The sequence below is a fragment of the Paramisgurnus dabryanus genome, chromosome 3 (genome assembly GCF_030506205.2).
Source record: "Paramisgurnus dabryanus chromosome 3, PD_genome_1.1, whole genome shotgun sequence".
Taxonomy (NCBI): Eukaryota; Metazoa; Chordata; class Actinopteri; order Cypriniformes; family Cobitidae; genus Paramisgurnus; species Paramisgurnus dabryanus.
Window position 1 is genome coordinate 39593968 of NC_133339.1, and position 22314 is coordinate 39616281.

Consider the following 22314-nt stretch of genomic DNA (forward strand, 5'->3'; position numbering starts at 1 on the left):
CCTGAAATGCCTCCGTTATATCACAATATTTAGAGTGACACGACTCCCAGTCAACATTTTCTTAATAAGTGTAATTGTAATTGAGTGTGACTCTATGTAGTAGTTCGACTTCGTCGTCAGTCCATACGAAAGACTCCGCTCTTGCTCTTGAAGTTGTTGCGTTCGCCATCACTTCTTCTTCTTGGTTCGTATACAGTGCGCAAGGTTACATGCATGCTCAAAGTCTTCTCCGTGTATAGTGTATATGTCACCCCCAGGGGCTGGCTATGTTTGACTAAAGCCACGCCCCTTCTCAACTTCCACCTCGAGGAGGTCCCCAAAGCCAACCCAATGATCAGACAACACGAGAGCAGGTAAGTAATAAAACAAACTTTATTTAAATATTTAAAAGAATAGGGAAATGGGGAAAGGGCAATTAAAACTAAAGGGATCTCTAGCTCCTCCCTCCAGGGAGACTACAGCCACGGGCAGGCAGGGACAAAGGGCAACGGGGGTCCAGACCACCGTAAGCCGGGGGGGGGGAGGGAAGCGTCAGGCTCCGGCCTGGTCCCTGCTATCCGTGGCGCCCTCCTTCTTCCTTCCTGGAGGCAGAGTACAAACAGTGTGACTGGTAAGTGGACTTTTCACTATCTGCGTATCTTTCTCTGTTCGGCAGGGGGTCTGCGCCCCGCTTGCCTTCACGTTTTCTCTGTCGTACGTTCACCCTCTTGTTCCTTGTTCTCCACAGGTGGCCGCTGGGACACAAAAGCACTGTTAACTTGGACTTCGAGTACTTCTCACCGGCTCTGCTGTTTTACAGCTCTTGGTAGGTATAGCTCTCCACAGTCTGTTCTCCTAATGTTCACTCTCGTTCTCCTTTTTCTCCACAGGTGGCTGCTGGGACACAAAAGCACTGTTTAACTTGGACTTCAAATACTTCTCCCCGGTTCAGCTGTTTACCACTCTTGGTAGGTGTAGCTTTCCACAGTCTGTTCTCCTAATGTTCACTCTCGTTCTCCTTTTGCTCCACAGGTGGCCGCTGGGACACAAAAGCACTGTTACTTGAATTTTGGATGCTTCTCACCTGGTCTGCTGTTTACAGCTCTTGGTAGGTATAGCTTTCCACAGTCTGTTCTCCTAATGTTCACTCTCGTTCTCCTTTTGCTCCGCAGATGACCACTGGGACACAAAGCACTGTTACTTGGATTTTGGATGCTTCTCACCTGGTCTGCTGTTTACAGCTCTTGGTAGGTATAGCTTTCTCCACAGGTCAAGCAGAGGGGCGAAGATGACACACCGCCTCACCGGGTCGAGCGCTGCCCTATCCTCACTACCCGTAGGGCGATCGAATCCTGGACAGGGGCGCCCCTTTGTAGAGACCACGGGGCGGCGGAACTCTTTCGCCTCCGACTCTGCGACAGGGGCAGATACAGGTAAGTTTCCAATACAAATAATCCAATGTTGTACTCACACTCGCTGACAGCTCTTAATCTGCGTCACTTCACACTCCAAACAGCACACTGCGTATAGTAGCTGGTAATTCCTGAGGTCGTTAGCCTCTCCGTCCTCTGCCCAGTGGAAAATGGATGATGCGGGGTTTCGTCTGACAAGACACACAGCAACCCACAGCAAATACACAGCACCACTTCAACGTGAAAAGTTTACTAATTTCAAAGACTCACTCACCACCATATCAGTGTACACAACAAAGGACGCCCTGCGTCCTCCACTTCGCTTGGGCTGGATAAGGGCGATGGAAATACGACCTGAATGGTAGTTCTTTGCTGTGGCTGCTTGGATGGACGCTTCTGCAGCTCACCCACCACGCTGTTTCAGGGGTAGGGCCGCCCTCCTTCTCCTGGAGGTATCCAACAATTGCACAGGTTAGTTTTTACAAGTTGCTCAACACCAGAGTTGATACTCACAGCGGTTTGCCTTTGTTTACGTTGCAAAACAAAGTCGGTTTCCTTCCTGCTTTACTCCTTTAAATGTGCTACTTAGACCAATGTTTCTTCTACCCGTAGGATTTTCCTTTGACTCCAGCGTGTCCACCGCCGACTACAGCGAGAGAGAGAGAGAGAGAAAATGTAGACAGCCACCAATGTCTATCAACGAGCACAGCTCCATTCCTCAGCACACACTAAACTTGTCCAACTGTGATTTAACTGCTCTTTAAATACTCCTCCTTGTACTCCAGTTGTCCAATCACCCGGCGATCTCCTTAACTACACACAGCTGTGCTTAATCGACTGATTACAGCCCTTCGCGATGCTGCCGGATGTCAGGTGTTTCCTTTCCCCGGTCTGGGCGGAAACATCCGGGCGGAACCAAACTTTCCCAACTTTTGGTTCCGCCCAAAAAGATCGTCACCTTGTGACATATATCTGTGGCAGAATTACAGCGCCCCATACTGGTCTGGCATATATACTACACCGCTTTCAGTTGGTTTCAGTGCTTTCGTGTGTGCGCAGATATTTCTTGAGACGACGCCGTGTTTATGGATTGTTTTTTAAGAACGAGGAAAAAAACGATCGGATAGGGAATGCACCGGCTTCGTGTGGACTAGGCCTTAATCTGCACTATCCAATCACGACACTGCCATTTAGTGCAGAGCTCAGCTCATTTGCATTTAAAAGGACACACCCAAAAATGGCAAATTTTTGCTCACACCTACAAAGCAGACATGGGGACTTGTGACTTGGTGACTTGGACTCGAGTCGCTATTTTTGTGACTTGTGACTTGACTTGACAAAAAATAAAATACTTGAGACTTGACTCGGACTTGGAAGTTAAAGATTCGGGACTTGACTTGACTTGAGACACGATGACTTGAATGACTTGAGTGTTAATCACATCATGTTTTCAGTTTGAATATAAAATATATAAACTATTTTAAAAAATAAAGTTGACCCAGCTGGAGCGCAGGCTGAGAATGGCGTTTTCATGACTGAATCACAAAACTATCATCAGTCATGCCCTCTCGTACCTTACGCACACCACGCCCACTTAGAACAGATATAAACATGTCAGCCGGAGGGGTACGGAGGGTGATCGCTTTTGGCTTCAACAAGATGGCAAAAGACGAACAGTGCGTTGCAAGACATGCAACATTAAAATCACGGACAGCCAGACGACAACCTCCAATTTCGTTCGTCATTTGAAGGTTAGTTGGTAGTTAGCTAATGTAATAATAGCTAAAGTAGCTATTAACCCTCATCATACCGTGTTGGGGACAAATGTGGGCAAAATAATTTTGATTTATTTTTTTAAAAATACTTCCCTTGATCTGAGCGGTACGAGACTTGGCTACTGTGTCTAAGTTTGCCACCTGAACACACACAGAGAAAAATTACTGGATTCTACAATGTTAGGACCGGTTCACATATCACGTCTTTTGCACACTCAAGTTCGTTATTTCAAATGTAGGCACGCGAATGGAAGAGATTACAATTTTGTTTGATTCCATGATGTATTTTACTGAACATGAGTATTTCTTTATATCTTTATATTCTATATATTTTTATTAAGATCAGATTCTGCAGGTAAAATTACAATAATAAGGTGACTTGACTTGACCTATTACAGGACTTGACATAGCCTGTGACTCGACTTGACTTGCCCAAGAAAAAAAATACTTGGGACTTACTTGAGACTTGAAGGTTCAGACTTGAGACTTACCCCGGATTTCCACCGACTGCGGAGCAGCTCCGCCGCGTTACGGCTCCGCACTCCGCCGTCCGCCAATAACCACCAGATCCGTATTTGTTGCAGAGCGGCTACGTGCTGAAGTGACGAGGACCCATGAGGTCTCGCAAATTCACGTGATGATCGCGCGATACCTAGTTCTGTCTCTGCCCATTATGCCGATGAATTATGACGTTTTTACAAACCAGCCCAGATCACAACACGCGATCTCGCGTAGACAGAGCAGTACATCAAATCCATCCAAAATTCAAAAAATAAGAAGGCTGCTAAAACATTTATTTATGCTCTATCTTTAATGTATTTATTTGAAACTCCCCCTGGCTCTGTTCTTGTCTATTATTTGTTGTTTCTGTATTAATGACTTTATTTGTGTGTGTGTGTTTGTAATGTTTGTATTGCAAATATTTAATAAAATAAAAAACGAGTTCTCGCGTATTCAGGTATGATCACGCGATAAAGTCATGGCTCCGCCCTGCGGAGCTGTCCGGCATCCGTCAAAAATAGAAGCTCTGCGTATTTGTGCCGGAGGGCTGCAGATGGCCGGAGCTGTGACGGATTCGGAGCGCAGTCAGTGGAAATACACACATTGACTTGAATGGAAACAGATTGACCCCGCCGCAGTTCCACAGCGGATCCGCAGCCGTTCCGCAGTCGGTGGAAATCCGGGGTTACTTGAGACTTGCACATGTGTGACTTGGTCCCATCTCTGCTACAAAGTGTAAATTTTCACATTATCTATATGGGATTTTGAGCTAAAACTTCACAGATGCACTCTTGGGACACCAAAGATTGATTTTACATCTTAAAAAAGCCTTGTGAAATGTTCCCTTTAAATTTCAACTGTTTTTTATAAGTTATGTCAACTTATCACAGGGTCAAATCTTAAACTAGTAGGTTGAATTTACTTGTAAAACCAAGCTGTTATTACTTCATGCTGCAGGTCACTTAAATGTCAATAAAGTTACAAGATGTGTTATCAAAAAAACTGTTTCAGGCGAACGTGGCAACAGCGACCTACACAGTACACAAACACAAAAACAGTGGGTTATTTCAAGCCAACGTTTGGTCAAAAAGGGAAAAAACAACTGTTAGGGTTAATTTACCCACACTCTCAAAAATGCAGGGTTATTTTTAACCCAGTGTTGGGTCAAAAAGGAACGAGCCTAGCAGCTGATTTAAAATAAACCCAGATAATGTTTATATTTGACCAACAATTACAACCCAGCATGCTGGGCTCATCCCTTTTTGACACAATGCTGGGTTGAAAACATAAAGCAATTAATTTTATTTGTTGAAATTATGACATAATGAAAAATGAGAAAGTTTAGACATTGATATTCAGAAACAGTGTATGAGTTATCTATATTTATTAATCTTGAATTTTAATAAGTGGGGAAAAGTGCAGTACAAAAACAACCGGGGGAATAATTAGTCTATAAAACAGTGTCAAGACTCAAAATAATGTTATACAATTTACACATTTCAATTTGACCTGAAAATGCTGGGCTTTGTCCTCCTTTGTAAAAAAAAAAAACAATACATTCAGTACGAATCATAATCATGTACATAAAGTAATCACAGTATATAGATTAAAGGTGCTCTAAGCGAATTGACGCGTTTTAGACCATAAAAATTTTTTTGTTACATACAGCAAACATCTCCTCACTATCTGCTTGTCCGCTGATCAAACTGTAAAAAAACGTGATCTCTGTAGACAGCCCAGGCTTCACAAACAGCAATAACAACAAAGTGGCCAAACCTACAAACAGAAACCATAACAAAGTGTTCCAGCCAATAAACAACAAGAAGGATTTGGGGGTGGGGGTTGGGCGCGTTCATGAAAGCACCGAAGGGAGGGGGAGGAGTTAGCTACGCTCCGTCTGTTTGAAAACAATTCAAACGTCAACAAAAACTAACGTCTCGCAGATTCGCTTAGAATGCCTTTAACGCACCATAACAAAAATAAGTAACACTTTGAAAAGAGAGTATAAAACTCGAGTGTCTTTAGACCTCTCACGACTGTTTTAAACACAGCTCATTTTTCCATTCGGGACGAAACAAATGATTGGCTTGCATGACTATCACTCTCTCTCGCGTCCATGGCACCACCCCTGTTGCTATGGAATCTGCCCACACATGCGCAAACCCGATTGATTTGAACGTGCATGAGGCACTCTAGCAAGAGCAAAAGTATGGCAGAGAAAGAGCATTCAGAACTCACAGTACCTGCATATCCAGTCAGCGAAGGCAAACAAAGGAATAAATGAAGCAATCAAACGAGAGTAAATATCGCGTGGCTTTTCCTCGAGTCAACGATGTGGTAGTGGTATTGTCTCCGATGTGTAGTCCTCATCAGAGTCAACAATGCTTTCATCACGGAAACTCTTCCATGCAAAACACTAGCTTAATAGTGAGTACTAAAAGCCATCCTATTTGTTTATATTCATAGTGATAAAGTTAGGTGTATTATTACATGTGATTGTGACATGATGTTATTACATGCACCGCGCTCCCAGCAGAGCCAGTCAGCGTCACGCGTTCATGTGTTTTGGGGGCGTGGCTTTAGAAGAAACCCAGAAGGGAGGGGGTGGAGTGAATGGAAAAATGAGCTGAGAAGTCTACAGACACTCGATTTTTATACTCTCTTTTTCAGAGTACTTACATTTTTCTTATGTATTGGTATATAAAGACAATTTAAACAAAGTTTTTTTTAGATAATTCCTGCCTATCCTGCCTTTAAATCTCCAAAAAATAACGAAGGCCTTTTCTTAGATTAATCTAAACCCTGTCCAGGAAACTTTCCTCCAAATGTTTAGACCGACACTTTTACAAAATATTATTAATTTTTACAAAAATCTGTTTAACAAAAATAAATCATCACATTTTTTCGCCTCTGCAGACTTTTGCTGTTTGGCCGACTACGCTATAGTGCTTTTTTATCCAAATAGTTTTGCCGAACATTCAGTGTATCCCTACTTTACAGAGGATTGGATAAATAAATTGGTTGTTGAAAGACAATGACTGCCGAGATATATCATCATTTGCTATCACAGAAATCACCAGTGATTGGTTTTAGTGCATCAGAAATAAAGACTTTAAATCACTTTCAATATTAAAAATATAAACCAAACAATCTGTCAGAAGGTTTTATTACCAGTGTTAGCAAAGGCATTTAGTTGTCCATGTTTATGGAATCCCAATACCAGTTGTTAAGATTTACAAAAACTTGATAGTCCTTCTTCATACGTATGTACTGACAGGCACGGCACGCATGTTGTGCTGGATAATCGACAAGTTTCACTTCAAAGCTTTTTCTCCAATTAAAATACTTTTTGTACTCTTCAACATTCTTGTCCAGTGTCAGCAGATATTTAGCCAGTTCTTGGGGGCTGGAGAAATCATCTACGTGGATAAAAGCATCTTTTGGCACAAATCTTTCATATATGTATCTTGGAGGGCCAAGAGCCACTGGCACTGATCCCAGATTGAGTGGATTGTACAGCTTTTCTGTTATATAGTCATAATGAAGGTCCGTGTTCTCAAATGATAAATAAAACTTACAACTTGTCAATATTTCTTTGTATTCTTCATAACTTGGAGATTTTCCAAAATGACGCCCAACCGCATGAATGTTAATGTGATTTTTCAGTTCATTATAGTATTTTACTCGTTTAAACGCATCATTCCAATTGCTCACGACCCAACAAACTAACTTGTCCTTTTTCTCCAGAACTTGTGGGAATATCGAATCCTCTTTATCTTCGGTTTTAAGCATCATTTGCTCATGAATGGCAATATCAGCATCTCGCCGGTAATTTAGTGTCACATTAAACAGGTTGTTCAGACCATTATGTCTCCTTGTGTTTCGTGGGGACTCAAAGTGCATCCATATCCATTTCTGGAAGAAGGGCCTTGGTTCTGGAGGTAAATTTGACAGGTCGTTCTTAATGTCTCTGTGATTTATCAGCACTCCATGGGCCTTGCTGTAGAGTTCTTTGTCGTCAGTTAAATAACAGCCGTCTATGTTAAATTTGGCACTGCAGGAATTCAAGTCAAACTTTTTTCCAAATGGCCCCAGCCATATCAGTAGGATTGTGTCATTTTCCAGAGGCTTCTTTTTAACTGTTGTAAAAATTTTGGCTTTCATTGATCCTTCATGACAACAAAAATAAAACTGATGTGCAAAAAATATGTTTAATCCAATGGACAAAATGATAAGCAACACTTTGAGCTGGAAGTGGAATGTGTTTTGATCTGTGGAGGAGGTAAATTAAGAGTTAAGACACAATACACACACACCAAAAGGTAATCTAAAATAGTGATTCGGACCATAGGTGCTCTTTAACCGGTTAAATTCAAACTTAAGAAAAAAGTTACAAATATTTGTATTTTCTCAAAAAAGCTTCCTGGAAGTACTATTTTTTACCTGGATGTTCTTAAGAAAAAACTTAATTCAAATTCTCAAAAAATAAATATTTTAAGATAACCTCACAGTTGACTTAAATCTCAAAATGTAAGATTTTTTATAAGTTAATTCACTCTAAAAATGACTGGGTTATATCTAAGTATATATCAGAATAATTCATTTCTTAGCTTGTCATTTTTTGTCTTTAAAAAATATATTCTTAAGTAAATATTTAAGAAATGTTTGAGAATTGCACTTAGGAACATTCTTACGAACGTCTTATAATTTATCTTAACCCTTTAACTGCCTGCTCGACCAAATAGTTGAGCACATTACGGGCCCTATTTTAACGATCTAAGCGCATTGTCTAAAGTGCATGGCGCACGGTCTGGCCGTGTCCGATGCCACTTTTGCTAATTTAATGACGGGTAAAATGGTTTGTGCGCCGAGCGCACGGTCGAAAAGGTTGTTCATTTTCTCCTAATGAGTAATGGGTGTGTTTTAAACCAATGCAATAAACCAATGAGAGTCTTATCTCTCATCCCCTTTAAAAGCCAGTTGCCCTGGCGCTATGTCCAATCCCTACTAGATGACAGACTTCGTAAACTGAAAAACTAAGCGGAGGAAGAAGACCACCAGTTTAAGAATAATATAAAAAAATTGTTTTCATTTTTATTGAAATTTAAATTTTTTGAATTAAAACCTTTAAAAGCCTTTTTTTCAGTCATAGAAGTAAAAATAGCAGGCTTTTAATTGCTATAAATGCATTGATATCCTACACAATCATTGTAATCTCTTAAAATAGGGCCCTATAAAATCCGTTTAATTTTTTCCCAAATTCCGTTTTATTTTTTCCCAAATTCCATTTTCTCCGTTTTAATTTTTGCAAATTCCGTTTTATCCGTTTTAATTTTTGGCAATTATATTTTTTACCCTTTACTGTTATTTTAGTCATAAAAAGAGTGTCCCTTTAATGTTAATGATTAAAATGTAAATGATTTGGGGGAAAACTGGATAACAGGATTACTTAATGACTATAAAAGATGCATTTACATACGCACGCGCGCGCGCAAACACAACTCAATTCAATGCACTGTTTAGTGTTATTGCAGGAGGCTACAACAAGGTGTCAAAGCAGTGGTGCCTTCAGAAGTGCCTTAAACACATCAATCCAGCGGAACGCGATCCATATTTTATACACAATCGCTTGAAATGCATATAACTTTACAAACATACACAGGATAGTGATCTGACTTATGACAGCATGAGCGAAAGAGAGACAGAGAGCGGCGCCATGATGCAGGTGATTATATTTTAAATGCGAGGGATAGTTAGTTTGCCTCAGCTCGCTTGAAATGCATAAAACTGAACAAATACATGAGGATTTGTGTTCGCACTTCGGACAGATGCGTGAGCGCGTGCACGTATGAGAGGTGCAGTGAGACAGACGTGGATGAGAGAGTGCATGTATCTTTGCGCTCACCGTGAACAGAGTGTTGACAAAACTTACAAAATAACAGTTCTCCGGTCACATAAAAGTCATGTGAGACCTGCTCGGAACTAAGTGCTTAGCGTCGAATTTCTTAATTTTTTCGCTGACGAAAGCAGAGTCGTGGAGAGCCGCTTCGCCATGGTTTTAGTGTTTTGTAGGGGGTATGAAACGACGAGAGGGGGCGTGTCGCCCAGATTTACTTCCCCCAGTCTGCATTTTCCCCAGACATACGTTCGTCTCCCACACAAAAACATAATTTTATTCAAAATATGTAAAATTCCGCGAAATTCCGCGTTAATACTAGATTCCGTGTTAATTAGCCAATTCCGCGATTCCGTCCGCGATTCCGTGATCGCGGAAATTATGGGGCCCTATTAAAATAATTAGCAAATATGAAGAAAACGTTTGTACTCTAAAAATACAAACAAGAGATAAAGAATTTACAAACGTGCGGAGAGCCGAAGCGTTTCAGCACTAGAACAGCGCCATGGGATTTTTAAAAAGCATTACTTAAAATGTTTCTCATCTCACCATATTCACAGGTACAGAGTCATCATATACAATAAATCCGTAGGGTAACATTTAAAAAAACATTTAAAAATATTTGCATTTGTTTAAAGCAAAGCGTTTATTTATTTACCAGGCTACAGGTGAAGCAGCTCTTGACTAACGTGCTCTTTAAATAACAAAAAACATATTGCGCCATTGACTTTAGACCAGGTTTTTGTTGGTCAATGGTGTAGTCTATTTTAGTTGCCTCAAAATAGCAACGTGCCAACAATGCACCTGAATACACCTCATTTTCAGACCAGAACGCCCATGGGTGCAAAACTGGATGCAAATGCATTTGCTATTTAAACAATGTGGCGCTAAACCTGAAAATGATAATTGCGCCAGGTTGGAACTAGCAAAAGACACTTGCGTCCCGCATTGCGCCGGGTGTATGATAGAGCCCTTTGAGTCCCTATACTTTATTGAAAGGAGTACCTAACTTAAAGGTGCTCTAAGCGAATTCCCGCGTTTTAGGCTATAAAACATTTTTTGTTTTATACAGTAAACATCTCCTCACTATCTGCTAGCTGACAACACTTCGAACGTCAACAGGAAGGGACGTCACACAGATTCGCTTAGAGCGCCTTTAAGCTAATTGAGCCATCTCTACTATTTGGTTGAGCTATGTTATCCAAAAAAAATCCACTAGATGTCAGTGTGTCAATCAACAGCACTTGTCACAACACATCTTCTTAGACGGATGTCAGAGAGAAAAAAATCACTCCTGCCACGTGAACTGTCCTTTTTAAAATGTTGCAAGGAAAGCATATTTCTTTGACATATTACACTGTAAGAGCCCTAGCTTACAAAATTATGTTACTTGGTGCCAAGAATTTTTTTGAATCTTTTTAATCTTGTGTGTGTGTTTTTTTTTTAATCTTTTTAATCTTGTGTGTGTGTGTTTTTTTTTTTTTAATCTTTTTAATCTTGTGTGTGTTTCTTGTAAAAATATCACACTTGACTTTTTAACAGCCAAAAACTTGAAAGCGCACTTCTCTTTTCTTTATTGCGACATCCATTTACATTTAAGGATCCAATATTTAAGGATGTCATAACATCTTAATGCAGCAGGTGACATCTACACAAAGCTGCCTTTTACCAAAAACTCTAACGGCTACTTTTTTCATATCTTGACTAATCGTCTTTTTATGTTTAGTTATTTATTTTTTTTAAGACAATACCGTTTTTGTCTACTAAACTCCTCAACTGTCGCGTTCATCATCACATCCCTACAGGATGCTAAAAATCTTCTCGAATCTGGAAAAAACAAGTCAAGCTGTGGATTCCTTACACCTTTAGTTTCATCAAGGAAAGCACTAATCTCTCTAACAGAAAAGACTTTTGCTTCACAGCCACTCATTTCTGATGTGACTGTTTGAGAATCAATGTCTCCCATAAAGAAACTCCCTTCACTCTCACATTCATTATCTGAATCACTATCAGACCTGACAGCACTAGGGCCAGCTGCAGACAACTGACTATAATTGTCATTTATTTCTTCATCTGATTTATCATCATTTTTATCATTTGTTTCTACATCCTCCATCAATAACTCTTCATCTTCTCTGTCTTTAGACTGAGAGGATACTCTTGTACTGATATACTTTCACTTTTCTCTCCTGCAGTATCAGCGCATGTGACACCATCTAGTGGCCGGTCAACTCCATTGTTTTCTTCTAAATTCCTCTCAAATACATCACTTCCTGAACGACAGAATTATTCTCATGAACATTATTCTTTGAAACCCCTTGTAAATCTGCCGAAGTACAACCCCAAAGCAGAAAAAGTTGGGACACTGTAGAAATTGTGAGTAAAAAAGGAATGGAATAATTTACTAATCTCATAAACTTACATTTTATTTACAATAGAATATAAATAACATATCAGATGTTGAAAGTGAGATATTTTGAAATGTCATGCCAAATATTGACTCATTTTGGATTTCATGAGAGCTACACATTCCAAAAAAAGTTGGGACAGGTAGCAATAAAAGGCCAGAAAATTTAAATGTACACATAAGGAAAAGCTTAAGGACTAATTTGCAACTTATTAGGTCAATTGGCAACATGATTGGGTATAAAAAGCCTGTCAGAATGGCAGTGTCTGTCAGAAGTCAAGATCACCAATTCCCCCAATGCTGCGGCAAAATCATCATCTACAGTGCATAATATCATCCAAAGATTCAGAGAATCTGGAACAATCTCTGTGTGTAAGGGTCAAGGCTGGAAAACCATACTTGATGCCCGTGATCTTCGGGCTCTTAGACGGCACTGCATCACATACAGGAATGCTACTGTAATGGAAATCATAACATGGGCTCTGGAATACTTCCAGAAAACATTGTCCGTGAACACAATCCACCGTGTCATTCGCCGTTGCCAGCTAAAACTCTATAGGTCAAACAAGAAGCCATATCTAAACATGACCCAGAAGCGCATGCGTTTTCTCTGGGCCAAGGCTCATTTAAAATGGACTTTGGCAAAGTGGAAAACTGTTCAGTGGTCAGACGAATCAAAATTTGAATGTCGTTTTGGAAAACTGGGATGACATTTCATCCGGACTAAAGAGGACAAGGACAATCCAAGTTGTTATTAGCGCTCATTTCAGAAGCCTGCATCTCTGATGGTTTGGGGTTGCATGAGTGCGTGTGGCATGGGCAGCTTACACATCTGGAAAGGCACCATCAATGCTGAAAGGTTTATCCAAGTTTTAGAGCAACATATGCCCTCATTCAGAAGTCGTCTCTTTCAGGGAAGACCTTGCATTTTCCAACATGACAATGCCAGACCACATACTGCATCAATTACAACATCATGGCTGCGTAGAAGAAGGATCTGAGTACTGAAATGGCCAACATACAGTCCAGATCTGTCACCCACAGAAAATATTCGGTGCATCATAAAGAGGAAGATGCGACAAAGAAGACCTAAGACAGTTGAGCAACTAGAAGCCTGTTTTAGACAAGAATGGGACAACATTCCCATTCCTAAACATTGGTCCTCCTCCAGCTGTTCCTTTATATGTACATTTAAATTTTCCGGCCTCTTATTGCTACCTGTCCCAACTTTTTTTGGAATGTGTAGCTCTCATGAAATCTAAAATGAGCCAATATTTGGCATGAAATTTCAAAATGTCTCACTTTCTACATTTGATATGTTATCTATATTCTATTGTGAATAAAATATAAGTTTATGATAGGGATGTCCCGATCTCCACTAATAATACGTGGCCGATCACATTTCTGAATTGGACAGCCGATCTTATTACAGCTATTTCATGTACTACGGCTTTTGATCAGTAAGTTCTTATCGATCTAAAATCACTGTTAGTTTGAGTCGTTTATAACATGCATTTAAAAAAGCAACACTGGTCAAACATAATTATTAAACATATTCTTTATTATCATGAAAATACTTGAAAAGGTTTAAAGAACAGCAATATAAATATATCCTTCAGCCATTTCATGGAGCTACGGGTCATCACAGCTTCTTGTGTATTGTTCTTCGTCTACAGCGCATTTTGAGTTTCTGCACGAGAGCGCCCCCTGGCTTTTGGATGTAGTGGCATTTCACCGTAATTGATTGAGAAACATAGCAAGCATTATAGGCCGATCGATCGGAGCATCCCTAGTTTATGAGATTTAAAAATTATTCCATTCCTTTTTTACTCACAATTTCTACAGTGTCCCAACTTTTTCTGATTTGGGGTTGTATTAGCACTTTCTTGTTTAGGGCATGTCTGTTTCCGATGTCCATGTTCCCGGCATAAAAACCTGGCATATGAACTGAACTGATAGAAATTTTATAATCTTTACCCCCTACTGCTATTTTTAGCACCAGATTAAGTGGCTCATGTTGCGAGTATATAAAACGTCGAAAAGACATAGCATGTTTAAAGTTTGGATTTTTAAGACCCAGAGGAATCATCTTAATCGGAGCAGTTAATTTTCCATATTGTTCAAGGATTTCTTTCAAAGTCCCTTCTTTTATGAAGGGTGGTACGTTTGAAAGGACAACTTTCCTGGAAGGATATGACAAAGGCATTACTGATAGAAAGTTGTCTTTCACAACTAGTCCTTTCTCTAACAGGTCATCAACCATTGAAACTTCTTTAAGAAATATAACAAGCGCTCTGTTCATTCTTGAGGCAGATTTAATATTTAAACCACCGACCTGTTAGCTGATCGCTATCAATACATCCTCGATTGACATGGAATCATCCGGCGTGCACTTGAAACCGTGGTCGAGAGTCAAACATGAAAAATCACTGCCTAGCTCCATACCTACGTGCGATTTTTCTCCGAAATTAAACTGACAATTTGCTTTGAAAAACAGTTTAACTATTAGGAGAAATACAAAACCACAAAATTCCAAACACTCTCGTCGCTACCCACAATCCTCAGAGAGAGAGAGAGAGAGAGAGAGAATTTTTTGAATTTTAACAACCCTTTATTACAAAAATCCTCTAGGAAATCGTTCACAAACTCAGCTTATATACTTTCCAGTAAAATGTAAAACAATACAAAATAAATTAAAGAAAAACAACATCACATCAACGCTTCAGAGATATCAAGTTCATCATTATTAGACAATGAACATAGCACATTGTCCAAGCACCACTCAAGTTCAAAAACATTCAGTGTACTCATTAGTTTATAAAAATTAAACTCAATTACAAGTCGTGATTTTACCAATCTTTTAAAAACGGGTAAAAGTTCTTGATCACCTTTCTGTTCAATTTTGTTCCTCCTCGTTACCCCGGATTTCCACCGACTGCGGAACGGCTGCGGATCCGTTGCGGAACGGCGGCGGAGTCAATCGGTTTCCATTCAAGTCAATGTGTGTATTTCCACTGACTGCGCTCCGAATCCGTCACAGCTCCGGCCATCCGCAGCCCTCCGGCACAAATACGCAGAGCTTCTATTTTTGACGGATGCCGGACAGCTCCGCAGGGCGGAGCCATGACTTTATCGCGTGATCATACCTGAATACGCGAGAACTCGTGTTTTTTTAAATTAAATATTTGCGATACAAACATTACAAACACACACACACAAATAAAGTCATTAATACAGAAACAACAAATAATAGACAAGAACAGAGCCAGTGGGAGTTTCAAATAAATACATTAAAGATATAGCATAAATAAATGTTTTAGCAGCTTTCTTATTTTTTGAATTTTGGATGGATATGATGTACTGCTCTGTCTACGTGAGTTCTCGTGTTGTGATCTGGGCTGATTTGTAAAAACGTCATAATTCAACGGAATAATGGGCAGAGACAGAACTAGGTATCGCGCGATCTTCACGTGAATTTGCGAGACCTCATGGGTCCTCGTCACTTCAGCACGCAGCCGCTCTGCAACAAATACGGATCTGGTGGGTATTGACGGACGGCGGAGTGCGGAGCCGTAACGCAGCGGAGCTGATCTGCAGCTGCTCCGCAGTCGGTGGAAATCCGGGGTTACACAAATGGCTAGTTTTGCAGTACCAACAATAAAATTGAGCAACTGACATTTGATTTTTTTTCCTCAAAGTGTACCTACAGCCAAGGATAAAATCTTGCTTTGTAAAACACACCCCAAAGGATTCAAAACAAAACTCTAAATGGGTGAACAAGGAAGAAAGTCTGTTACAGAACATAAAACAAAGATACACAGTCTCCCTTACATTGCAAAAGGGGCAGTTTTCACTTACATTTGGGTTCAACATTGCCACAAAAGAATTAACTGCTATGGCTCCATGGAGTATCCTCCATTGAAGATCTCCCGCCCTTTTGGATAAGGGAGGTTTTGTAAAGAACATTCCACACAGGTTTTGTTGAATCAGTGATCCCTAATGTGTCTCTCAAAGTCTCCATACATTGTCACTAGTGTTGTTTTCGTCAACGAAAAGTATGACGAAATATCCTCGTCAACGAACCTTTATCACGTGACGAAAACGAGACGAGATGCAACGTAAATGCTGGTCATGTGACGAAAACTATAATAAAATGTATAATACAATATTGTTGACGAATAAAAACGAGACTAAAAGTGGTTTACTAAATAAAAACTATGCTAAAATGTTTCTTCATTTTTGTTGACCAAAACGAGACGAGACGAAATGTTATAACGTTATTTCGTCTAGCCATCTCCTGGCACCTCGCCACCTGACTGCAAATTATCATGTGTGTTCAATGGCGCTCTGCAAATCGATCCGCAAAAATACGTAAACGTACCGCGAGAGCGATTAGAAAGCATGCAGAGCAGTCTGTTCTCGCGATGCTTTGATATCATACGCAATCCGTTTGCGCAGAAACACATGACACGTCACGTTTGATGGCCAGCTGCGCCCGCGAATACACCGCCGCATCAAGTCTTCAAATGGAAACAAAAAGTCCAAAATGAAACCCGTGCATCGTTTTCAGGTGAGTTCACAAGCCTGTTAATATGTATAGCTTTGACTGCTGGCACCGCAAACTCATCTGTGTGATTTAAATAATATAACAATGTACCAGTTTGCATCTTCAATCGTTTAAATGGCATGTGCTGCGTTGTGTTTTGAAGCATGGTAAGTATATATATGCTAAAGACGTTGTTTTATAACTTATATGCTAACAACAAGGGTCTAGCTGTGTCCTTATTTATTATTTGAATTAACTAAACTTGCTTAACTGAATGCTTGAGTGTTAAATCAATCAAACAGCTGTATTATTTAGAACATAACCATACATACAAACTTTTGCTTTTGTTCATAGACATATGATGTTTCTTAAAGCTGGCTTTTAATTTACTTACAAGAAAGATATTTAGTAATTCTACAAAATTGCTTTGTATTATACACGTAAAATTAGCTTTGTCACATTAGAGTGCCATTAGCTACACAAATACAGATATACTATATTGCATATTTGTATAATTGTAGTTTGTGTTGTCAAAATACAATTATAAAATATAGCTGCAAGCAGCAATTGCCGGGTTTCGAGCTTTAAGGCAACGTCAAAAACCTCACACTTCGCTTACCAGGCTGAGCAGTTAAACCCGAACACAGCCACAATGAATGTTAGACCACCTCGCTTCAGAAAATGAAAGAGATGGTCAAAAAAGGATCATACAGACTATGTATGCTTACACACAGGTGCACCTATAAGACAAACATGTAATGTCCTTAATGTGACGTTATGAGGATAAGTTGTTAAGGAGAATTAGTTTTTCAGATTTATAACGTAACATACAATTCAGAAATGGCCGTGTTTAGTTGAACTACAAGGCCATTGAGTCGTGGTATGGTGCAATGGTGCAAACAGACTGCACAAGTGTACATAAGAAACAAACACAGCAGCGCAGCAGACCGCAAGGACCTACAGTGAACAGCAAACACAGCTGGAAAGATAATGCTTGACTTATTTAATGTCCTCCTGAATTGTGTTATGATAACCCCAGGCAGGGCCGCCTTAACCTAATGTGAGGCCCCGGGGCTAAGAGGTTTTGTAGGACCCCTTCCCCTCGATTTATAGTCTAATTTTTTTTTAAGTGTAATATCTAGGTACATCACAAAATGCATTAGTTTCTTTCGAGACATACAACAGTGAGTTTTCCCTCTTTGAGACAGAAAACACCATAATATTGTTATTAACATATCACTGAGCCCACTTGAGCATAAACACAAGACACTTTATTTAACAACCACACACAGCAACATGTGGTGATAATAAAACCAAAATGTCTGAAAGTATATATGTTTATAAGCTTTATATTTATATAGTTTTTGGAAAATACAAATTTGCAGAAAATTGCCACTCACAACTAAATGCTCACCACAGTTTTAAAAATATAATAAGTTAAAGTTAGTTTTAAAGTGAAAATGCATTAATGATAACAAAAGATAAGTCTTTATAGACAGAATCTTGTTAAATGCATTAATGATAACAAAAGATAAGTCTTTAGACAGAATCTTGTTTTTTAATCAGTTATTTATTTTGTAGGCTATTGAAGATATAGTATGCATTGTATTTAGTATTTATGCATACATAAGCATGTAAAACGACCAAGTATGAATATGCACAAGACAGACAGGGAACATACCTGTATATAAGATCTTAAGATAATGAGATTATAATGGTGCTATCAGGGGATGATCATTTGAGATGGTCTAGTCGCTCTTTACTTTCTTAGACTTGCACCTTTACCGTTGCGTCTCTTTCTCGTCTTTCTAAACCAACAGATGTATGTACTGTGAGCTAACGTCGCGTCAAACATTGCTCCAGCTGCGTACGCGTCACTGATATAAACGCGAGTAAACTTAAACTTTATAACAACTAACAGCATTATGTGCGGGAACTCCTTTCTTAATTTAGCGGCACAGTTTCTTGTACACGTTTGGAGAGACTTCTGCATGACAGAGACTCAGACAGCTGCACGAGCACAGAGAGAGCAAACGAGCGAGCGTGCGCGCGAAAGAGAGAGAGACCTGCACCTCAGTGCTTATTATGAAATTTCAGAAATTACTCTTACATTTGTTGGTGGATTATTTCCCGTTTCTCTGTCACACTCAGTCTAACATGCAGGAATGTCAAGTTGACAACGCGCACTTAATTACATCACGCGGAATAAAAAATATGTTACGTCTAACATTTTATTTCACGTTAAGTTACAACGGACCAATCAGCAGCCATGTAACGTGCAATTAGAGTGATTGACAGAAAACCTGACAAGTTACAAAACAATATGACCTTTTCAGCTCATCATGAACGCAAACTTGGGAGGCCCTTGAACTTGGGAGGCCCCTGGGCTTCAGCCCAGGTAAGCCCGTGCATTAAGGCGGCCTTGACCCCAGGACTAAGCACAAGGCAAAACCGGGCATGTTTGGTATCGTTGGACTCTGCAACAATTCAGGACTCCTGTGAAAAAAGTCCCATGAAAATACGGTGACTGCAGCCAAAGTTGTAGGCATATAAAATATGCGTCCGAAACTGCAGGCTCCCTCAGGTCCTGACAGCCATCAGAATTACCGAGTACCATGTCATTACGCATACGTTTGGTGAAGATACAACCTTAAATACATTAGTTATCAGCAAGAAAACGGCTCTCATTCAGTGAAATCTCTCCGCTCTCTACTCACTTCTAAGTGAAAATAACAAATAACCACAGGGTGGCGCTACGACAAAATTGTGCATGCAACGTCAGGTCATACCTTTGTTACATCTAGCTAGTATCATGGCTAAACACTTCAGTTTAGTGAAAAAACTGTTGTAAGACCATTGGGCTCGCTCAATGTCAAAGGTTTTGTTCAATTATGAGGCCAACTAGTGGTGCAGGCATATTATTTTTTGGGTATTGCCTCAGACTCTGCTCAGACATCAGTGTATCAAATCTGGTGAAAAAATGTCATTTCGTTGCAGAGGTATAACCATTTATGTGTAAAAACGACAAATTTTGGGGTAATTTTTCGTTTTTTGTAATTTTCGGCCATTTCTGATGAAAATTTTAACATAACGCCAATAGACTTTTTTGTTCAGAAGGTAATGCAATGTTCTTCCTATGGTCGTTTCGAGTCGATCGGAATAACCCTCGCGGAGTTATTCACGCGTGTTTTTTAAGCGCTATTTTCCTGTGCAGAACTAACTGTAAGGCGAAACCTGGCATGCTTGGTATCGTAGGACTCGGAAACAATTCAGGATGCTAAAAAAAACAACTCCCATGAAAATCTCTTGACCACAGATAAAGTTATAGGCGTGAAAGTTGGAACCATTGCATAATCACAGTATTTAGTGCCATTTTCCCCGTTATAGCGCCATCTAGTGTCCGATCGGAGAGATTTTTATATCACGACCTTAGACCGATGGCCTACACATATGATTCAAGCCCTATGATGATATCTCAAACGCCTCTCGAGTTATGGCCGTTTAAATGTTTTAAGCTCCGCCCAGTTCGGTTTTTGGCCACTCCTTGCATGTTTGAATACAAATTTCAACTTTTTTTCGATAATTATTCATATTCACACTCCACAGAATCAATCAGCCTTGGTTAGGTTCGGATCGGGCAAAAAACCTAGGACTAGTTCGCAAAAGTATATTTGAATGTTATCGTCAATAACTAACGAACCGTTTGATTGACAGCAATGCTTCAAGAGGCAAAGTTTTTCGTCATGAGCCGATCTATCATATGATGTCATGTTTGTGTGTGTATGTCAAACGTCACGTGATACAGGCACCGAAATACGGTATTACGCCCCCTAGTGGCCAAATTACACCACAAATCTTACAGGCCTTCAGGAGCAGTACACGAAGAAGCACAGTGTGTTTCCTTTCGATCGACCTCCGTTAACCCTGTCAAATCAGTCCTCAACATTCATTGGCTGATGACGGCCATGTTTTTGGAGAAACGCCAATGTCCTTCTAGACCCTCATGGTACATTGCACAAAGACACACCATACAAAATATTAAGTGTATCGGGCTAACGGTTGTGTAGTAATAGCCATTCCCGAGCTCAAGCCTGTTATAGCGCCACCTAGTGGCCAAAATCGGCATCTTTTTTACTGTGACCCCGGACTGAGCTAGTACACATGTGTACCAAACCTCGTTAAGATATCTCAAACCGTTCACCAGTTATAGCCATTTCAGTGATGGTAGGCTACTTCCTGTATGGAGTTTTGGCGCCCCTTAGTGACCCTAAAGCGAAATTTCAAATTCTGTTCGATAATTATTTACCTACTCACTCCACAGATTTCTCCTGCATTGGAACGGTTCCGATCGGGCGAAAAACCTAGGACTAGTTCATTTTGGCTTGAAATGTATATTATGCAAATTAGCGGAAAAATTTGCATACCGGAAATGAAATCGGAGATATACATTTTTTAAGTTTGGAGCCAGGGATTACAATGATACCAAACACTTGAGTGTATGATGTCCGGTTTAGGAGTTATGAGCCCCAACACGTCGAGCATTGCTATAGCGCCACCTATGGGCCGATTTGGCTGATTCACTCTATCTGAGTAGCCTGCTAATATACAACCAGTTGACCAAGTGGCAAGTTTCTACGACTTACGGTTTGGGCTGGGCAACGCGTTTTACAGTGGAAAAATAATAAATAATAAATATAGCTGCAAGCAGCGATTACCGGGGTTCAAGCGATTTGGGACATTAAGACCTTTAAGGGCATGGCTGTGTAGATTTGCTGCATTGTACAAAATAAATGATGAAAAATAAGATACCAGACACACGTGTTCAAAGTATCAGCAAAAAAGTGCTATCGTTCAGTGAAATGTCTCCCTCTCTTCTCACGGAACATTGACAAATGGAACACTGAAGGAAATGTTTGTGGTGCTTGCATTGGCAAAACTCGGGTCACAAAATGTTAAAATAGTGTTTATGAGTCAAAAGAACTGAACCCCATGTCTCTACGATGTTCTGATACAGAGATACAACTCTTGCTAAATGGTTGCTAGGGTATTCTCATTGGTTGCTAGGGAGTGACTTGCAATCCACCAATGATTATACTCAAAGTCATGAAAGGAATAATCCGTGATGACTCATGATTATAAATGTAAGGTTACAGTATTTTTAAGTGAAAATAACAAATTACCACTAGGTGACGCTATGACAAACTCGTGCATGGAATCTCAGGTTATGACTGTGTTACATCTAGCTAGTATCATGGCTATACACTTTAGTTTAGTGAAAAAACAGTTGTATGACCATTGGGCTTGCTCAATGTCACAGGTTTTGTTCAATTATGAGGCCAACTAGTGGTGCAGGCATACCATTTTTTTTTGTATTGCCTCAGACTGTGCTCAGACATCAGCGTATCAAATCTGGTGAAAAAATTTCATTTCGTTGCGGAGTTATAACCATTTATGTGTAAAAACACAAAATTTTGAGGTAATTTTTCGTTTTTTGCAATTTTCGGCCATTTCTGATGGAAATTTTAACATAACGCCAATAGAACTTTTTGTTCAGAAGGTAATACAGTGTTCTTCCTATGGTCGTTTCGAGTCGATCGGAATAACCCTCGCGGAGTTATTCGCAAATGTTTTTTAAGCGCTATTTTCCTGTGCAGAACCAACCGTAAAGCAAAACCTGGCATGCTTGGTATCTTCGGACTCGGCAACAATTCAGGACTCCAAGGAAAAAAGTTGCATGAAAATACGTTAAACTCCGCCTAAGTTATAAGCGTTTAAATGATTCGTCTGACCACTAGGTG

At 39.9% G+C, this 22314-nt stretch overlaps 1 protein-coding gene across 1 annotated transcript in view; it reads right to left on the reverse strand.

Annotated features, from left to right (window-relative positions):
• Positions 1-6491: 6491 nt before the first annotated feature.
• LOC135744859 (4-galactosyl-N-acetylglucosaminide 3-alpha-L-fucosyltransferase 9-like) overlaps positions 6492-22314 on the reverse strand; it is a 110916-nt gene continuing 95093 nt past the window's right edge. Inside the window, exon 2 of the mRNA XM_065263240.2 lies at positions 6492-7938. Coding sequence (XP_065119312.1) covers positions 6857-7938 — 1082 coding nt within the window. The 3' untranslated portion in view covers positions 6492-6856. The remainder of the gene's footprint in view (positions 7939-22314) is intronic.